The sequence below is a fragment of the Schistosoma mansoni genome, chromosome 1 (genome assembly GCF_000237925.1).
Source record: "Schistosoma mansoni strain Puerto Rico chromosome 1, complete genome".
NCBI lineage: Eukaryota > Metazoa > Platyhelminthes > Trematoda > Strigeidida > Schistosomatidae > Schistosoma > Schistosoma mansoni.
Window position 1 is genome coordinate 27722953 of NC_031495.1, and position 7022 is coordinate 27729974.

The 7022-nt window shown below is 34.4% G+C and overlaps 1 protein-coding gene across 1 annotated transcript; it reads right to left on the reverse strand.

Annotated features, from left to right (window-relative positions):
* Window positions 1-571: 571 nt before the first annotated feature.
* On the reverse strand, window positions 572-6755 carry Smp_150420 (hypothetical protein; the record flags this gene model as incomplete). Its single annotated transcript, XM_018793911.1, has 2 exons — window positions 572-1361; window positions 6445-6755. The coding sequence occupies 2 exons, from the start codon at window positions 6753-6755 to the stop codon at window positions 572-574; spliced, it is 1101 nt and encodes a 366-aa protein (XP_018648376.1).
* Between the last annotated feature and the right edge of the window lie 267 nt (window positions 6756-7022).

Here is a 7022-nt window from a genome sequence, read left to right on the forward strand (position 1 = left end):
CCTAATAAAATATTTAGTTACTTACAATGACGAGATAGTCTCTCAGAACATACACTACAAAGAAAGAAATTAAAATATATTAATAAAAATGGGACTTGTTACGAGAACATGGCGAAAGTTTAAAAGTGCCTAAATCTATGTACATCTAGCTATTAATATTTATCTTAAAGAGGGCAAGGTCAAAGAATTGAACAGAATAACGTAAGTTCATTTAATTTTGTAAGGTTTTCATCAACCGCTTAGAAACTATAATACTAATGATTGGAGAAAATGTACGTAGAAAAACGTTATATAATAATTTATTGCTTTTATTAATACATGAATGGGCTATAATACTCTTTAGGATAGTGTTGTCTTTTTAGTTAGGATAAAAGGGAAAATTAATCATGCCCATGATGAATGAATAAAACCATACATACTCAATGTTTTAGACGTTGACAAACTTCATAACAACTTGTTAGATTTTCTTTTAAAACACACTTCGGAACTATGTTAAGCAAAACTATGTTGAAGTGTTAGACTGAAATACATAGTTCTTTGCACAATATGAAGACCACTACTTAAAATATTACTAGCAACTTGAACTATTTTCTAAGTAATACCGAAATATATTCCGAATAACAAGATCTCCATTCATTCGACCTTGAGTCTGAAGCGAAATTCGACTGAGTTGTAAATATGTATCTCTCAAAAGTGCAAGAAACATAAACCAATATATATATATAAATGTATATATATATATATAACTACTAAACCTTGAAATAATTATGAAATTGTAGTAATTATTTACTCGAAATAACTTTACCATTGCATTCAATACCATAAATTCAAATTCATACCTAAGATCGGAATCCATTTCATTGTAAACTTGATGACGCTCAGATAAGGAAGGACTTTTTACAACTGATCGTGAACTTGGAGATCTAGAGGTGCGAATATCATTCAGTGGAGCAAGCAATCTCGAATTATTGAGCTTTTTCGAACTGGAATTCTGATTTACCTTTATACTCCCTGGTTCTGGAGAACTAGATGAATAATAACCATTGGCAGGGGAACGGGAAGACCGTAAGACTGAAGAATGAGGTGAACAAGTATTTGAACGATTAAATCCATAAGTACAACTTGATGAATGACGAATTCTGTTATATTTAGTATCGATTTTAGGATATGGTTTTCTAGTAGTACACTCCAAACCAGATTCACATGAAGAAAAAGCAGGTGAGGTAGCTCCAGAAGTACGAGTAACTTGAATAGAGCTGATGTTTTTCGCATTGGAATTATATCGATGATCTGCACACGATGAGGATCTAGTTCGTTGATATAAAATTGCACCATCTAATGATTGCCGTTGGGCTAACTTGCTATATACAGAGCACAGAAATGAAAAATAAAGTAAGAGTAAAACAATGAAGTTTCAGGCTCTTAAAATCAAACTGTGAAATAAATATATCCTTTAAAGATTCACAACAAATGATTCAACATCAAGACACCTATGTTCATCAACTATTACTAATGAACGAAACAATACAGATGTGTGTAATTTCTTACAGTTATACTAGTCTCAGCATTTCAACATTCAAACATATTAATATATCTCAAGTTACATAGAAATGCAAACCTCAGAATTCGGTTACGATTAATAAATTTTGGCAATATTTAAAAATATAAGTGTAGTTGGAGCATGGATATTTATAGCCTCATTTCTACGTTTGGTGCAACGTAATTAGTCACAGATATCGTAAGACGTGTATCAGCTCAAGGCACTATAAATTAAATCAACACACACACACAGAGTAGAGAGGAAGAGATAATATTGAACTCAACGACAACCAAACGTAAGAGATCTTATTCAGAATAAACGAATAAGACAGAAATATACAAAGCGTGGAATGACACTAAGCTTAAAATTTACATGAAAATAAAGAAAAAACGATAATATTTAGATTGAAGCCGATGTCGGACTGTCATTCAACGTCTATAACCGCATATCATGATTTGTTTACTGATTTCATTATGAAAGCATGCATCTATTGACGCGACTTAAACCAATAGTCGATGACTTCGTGATCTGTTTTCAAGTTTTCGTTTAGCTGTTGCCGGCTTTCTTGCAACCTGCATATACAACACAACGTTGCTCGTCAGAGTGGGACTATGGGACTCACCACTAAAAGTCTCTTAATATGATTAATTTGAAAATATTTTAAATACTGCTACCAATGTTACGAGATAAATAATACGGTTATTCTTGACAGTGTCAATGCAATTTGTTGAACAAGCGTAAACAATATAATGAAACAGAATATTAGAAAGTATAAATAAAATTATTTTACCGTTTCAGCGCATTCTCTTCCCGTTTCTTCTCTCTCTCTTGAATGTAAGCCGTTGGGTTAAATCGTCGATTACCTTTTAAGCATGGAAAATGCAAGAAAAAGTAAGAACAGGACCAATCACGGTTATATATATATATATATATATATTCTGCTCGTTTCTCCAGTCGATTGTAATGTATAGTCAGTCGGACAAACGCAACGTAGAACCTGGTACGCGTATACATTGGTTCAAGTTGTCGCGCCTTATTAGCACAAAGAGATGAAATTTTCAAGACAAATCCCAGAGTAGTAGAGATAGTAACATTATCAGTGATCATAGAAAAGATTAGGCATCGAAGCTACGATTAAAAAATAATAAATTAGTGAAATAAAAAAATCATGAGGAATTCAGAAGCTTAGAGTTTGGAATAAAACAGTTAATAAGTGTGCCTGCGCCATTGCAAACAATTTTGAGCCATGTCACTCAGTCTCTAACCACTAGTTCAGATAATCACGCACACCACAACCAAGTGTTCTACACCTGTTAACATGGCTCAGTCCAATTGTCAATGACTCCATGGACTAATGCCATATTTTGGTTTGCTTGCCCCCAGCTCCCTTTCAGTATGTTCAACATCGCCAACCGAGGCAGGCGGTGGTCGGGCATACATAACGTGTCAACCACCTCAGTTGATGAAAATTTAATACCCCAACAACCGATTTACCGTCCTTACCTAGTACCCTATTCCTAACCCAAGCATTGCTTACTCCGTGATTCTAAAATGCACGGGCAATGCTTCAAAGTTATCTATCATCGAAAAATAGCCACCTGCAAACATCCTCTATTTTGATCGCTATGTTTCATATCCATAAAGTAGAATAATGCAAACTGTTGCACAGTAAACTCGTCCTTTGGTTGGCAGACGCATATTTTGCCTGTACCAGAAGTGACGCAAGTTGGCAAAAGACAGTCGAGCTTTCTGAATCTGTGCCGAGATTTCGTCAGCCAACAGACTATTAGGACTGACGAAACTCCTAAGATAAGTAAAGCGGTTGATACATTCAACTACTTCACTATCTACTGTAAATTCAGGCGCTGATGCACGCCAATCCTGAAGCAACATTTCGCATTCAGAGGGAGAGGATTGTATCACAAGCATGCTTGCATCGATGCTTAAGGCGTTCGGGAGACTCTGCATTTTATCAGTGCTTCCATTAAACAGAACAATATCATCTTCGTACTTTAGCCCAACAAGTGAATGTCATGGTAGAAGATTAACCTGTGAAAGGTCAGAAGAGTGCTATCTTTGGAAAACCTAAATAAACGTGAGAAAAGCGGACAACTGCAATGATGGGTTGCTGTCTAGCAATAAAAAATTATGATAAGAGTATCGGCAAGTGCTACCACTGCAATCAATTAAGTCGAAAATTTTGGTACTTTATGATTTCAAGTAATTAATGACAATTTATTTGTATTTTCTAAAATAAAGGCTCCTTAGAAAAATAAATGTAAGAGTGTGTCCCATAGCAGATAGTTAAAGAATAACAGTAAGCTGCTCTAAGTCAAAATATAAGTTTTTTTAGAAACACGTTTCCCGTTCTATATTGTATCCACATCCTTGTGGTCATTATGATTTGCATATCATTATTGACTTAGTTGGATCCACACGTTAAAGTTCTCCATATGAGTTTCAGGAATTTAATTTCTGAGGTGAGCCAAAAACTATCAGTAGAATTGTCCTTCTATTTTTGATGGTTTCCAGATGATGGCTTCCCACTATAATTGTTGTGACTTCAGTATCGCTTATTGACTTATGTAAACACCAAAGCGTTCATTTAGAAACCTAAGGGTCCCATAGCTGACGTCTGTACAAATCAAGAGGCTATATTTTGAGAAGTTTCTTGGTATCAATATATGAAAAAGAAGTATATTTTGGCTCCAGTATTTCTCGAAAGAACATAAATTAACACCAAATATTATCTTAAACTTAAACCCAAAAGCTATTGCCAAAAATTATTCCACCACACTTTAGAAATTAAGCAAACATTCAGGAAATATGTAGGCTGGTAAAAATAACGTACCAAAATGAAGATATGAGTCCTGATAACTTTAACCATAACAAGGTAGTAGTTAGGAAAAAAGTACCTGATAACGCTCGATCTAGAGAGTTTGTTCGCTGTCTATAAGAATTAAGACGTTTATTCAATGAAATAGGGCAGATGTTGCTAATATTACTAGATTCACGTGAAAGTGATCGATTAATTGTTGGACTTGCACTACCCACTCTACGCGCGCCTATGTTCGTCTTGGAATTCAAAAGTGTGAAGACTGGTTCTTGGCTTTTCCGACGTGATAAGACATTCGATCGGTTGGCACGACTCACTTGGTCCGATTCGTTTACTTTATGAATGATTGACACTGAACTGTCAGGCTTTCTGTGTAATGAGCTTTGAAATAAAGAGGTAAAATAAAAATAAAAAACAAATAATGATTACACAAGAAAAACTGGAGGTCTGGTGTGACAATGTAAGAAATCTGTAAGTCCTTTGTTGTAACTAGATTATAATGCCTAATTTATGAAACAACAAGTCCTACACTCAGTGCAGTTATATTCACGTTGTGATCAGGTTTATGACCGAAATAAGGGAGAACAAAAACTATATACAAATAAGTAATCTATTTACTGTAGATAAATCGTGTTGTGATATATCCAAGATGTGTTTTTAAGTACCTCAAATGAATTAACAATTAGTTTCACACAGGGCAAACAAATTTTTTTTGATTTGTTAACTCCAAAGGCCTCTATTAGTCTTTTGAAGAATTAAAAATGCAGAAATTCCAGGGAACTAAACCAACTCAATACTACTAAAAAGATAAAATAGTGCTCCAAACTGGAAAAGGCTACAACATTGATAGAAAAACACAAGTCATATAGAGCCAAGTTACTTTATTCCCAACTTGGTAGAACTTATCCTTGACATATTTCTCAAAGCTAGAAGTCTTGAAAAATGCAAATTGTGCTCTTTACGCAATGTGAGTCTAGTTAATTAAAATAGTATTCCCCCAACTGTTCCCATTGATAGCCAAGACTAAATGAGTGAGTTTTGTAACTTTTTGGTTGATTGTTTGACAATTAACGTTGAATAAACTGAACACAAGTTGGAAATCCACCCTAATGTTTTGTCATAAATAATAACGACGAAGGAATTTGTTTGCGTTAATTTAAGACATATAGCACAAATAGTAACATATTTTACCAAAAAATAACTTGATGACTATTTACTTCTATTGTCCAACTCTACATCATACATGCCTCATGGAACTCCTTTTAGTTTAAATGAATTTATAGATCAATTTTTATTCACCTCTTGATATATATTTGGTCATACTCCCTTCGCTGGTATTGAAGTAACCCGAGGGATCTTGGACGAAATATTTGTACCAGCACCGAGAAAATACTACCTGCCAATTCATCAATATTGATGAAACTCCCAAAGTAAATAAAATAGCCAAGCCATACATCAATTTCAATTCCTAATGATATACCAGATGTTAATAGAGATCAGTTCTCTATACACGCAAAGATTGGAAATTATTTTAAACACTCATTTGTTTAATTAAACTCTGATTTTACATTAACTGGGTTACTTTACAAATCACTGAGATTACAGTCATCATCATCATCATTTATACTCGTTAAGAGTATCACTAGCCATAATCCTCTTAAAATCAGTTCAGACGAAACACTCAGACGAATATTGACCACTAACTACCATCAGCACGTTTTAGTTCGTTGTTGAAACACAGAGCGTAAGTTGGATGCAATTCCCCGATCATGTCATTTCATTTCAAATTTGCTGACGATGGTGATGGTATACATAATACATGGAGGAAGGATTTTTGAGCAGTGTGTAAATTATATTATCTTACTGTACAATGTTGTGTAACGCAACTAAATCAGTTAGCAGTGTCCAAAGGTGCAACATTTGTTCGGTCGGAGTTTCTGTTCCATTAATTTCGCTTTCGTGAGAAGTCCTTAATCGGTCACATTTATTATTAGTAGAAACTAGACACCTAATGACATTCAAATTTACAATATATTTTTCTTATATAAGAGGAGAAATTTCAACTCACCCACCCTTCAGAAAGTATAGTTCTTCAGACAACTGGTCGATTTTACGACGCATTCCCCTTTGATTTATTGCTGCAACTTCTAAGTCTGAGTGCAGTCGAGCTATTTTGCGGGTGTATTCAACCATCTGGCGCGAAGCTTTAGATCTCACTTCATAGAGCTCTGTTTCTAAATTGTGTACGAATTTCTTAAGTCCTATATGTTTTGCCTTGTCAAAAAACCCACATGAATTATTGCCAAGGTGGGTTTGATGACAGGATTTCACTTCACTTAAAGACTCTTTGACCCGAAGAAGCTCCTGTCTTAAAGCCATATTTTCTGATTGTAGCCTGGATATTCTGAAACCAGTAATCAGAAAACTAGTGTTTGAGAAACTTGTTGGTTGAAAATAACCTCAAATAATAAATGCTCAATTTAAATCTCGGGGTATAAAAGACTTTTGAAAACAAACCTTAAACACACTTTGGAAGGAATTAACCAGATTTTATAGAGCCATTAAAAGAATAAAGGTTTTTATTCTAGAGACATGCTGAATGATAGAAAATAAACAAAAGTCAACAAGTCGACTGGATTTTAGAAA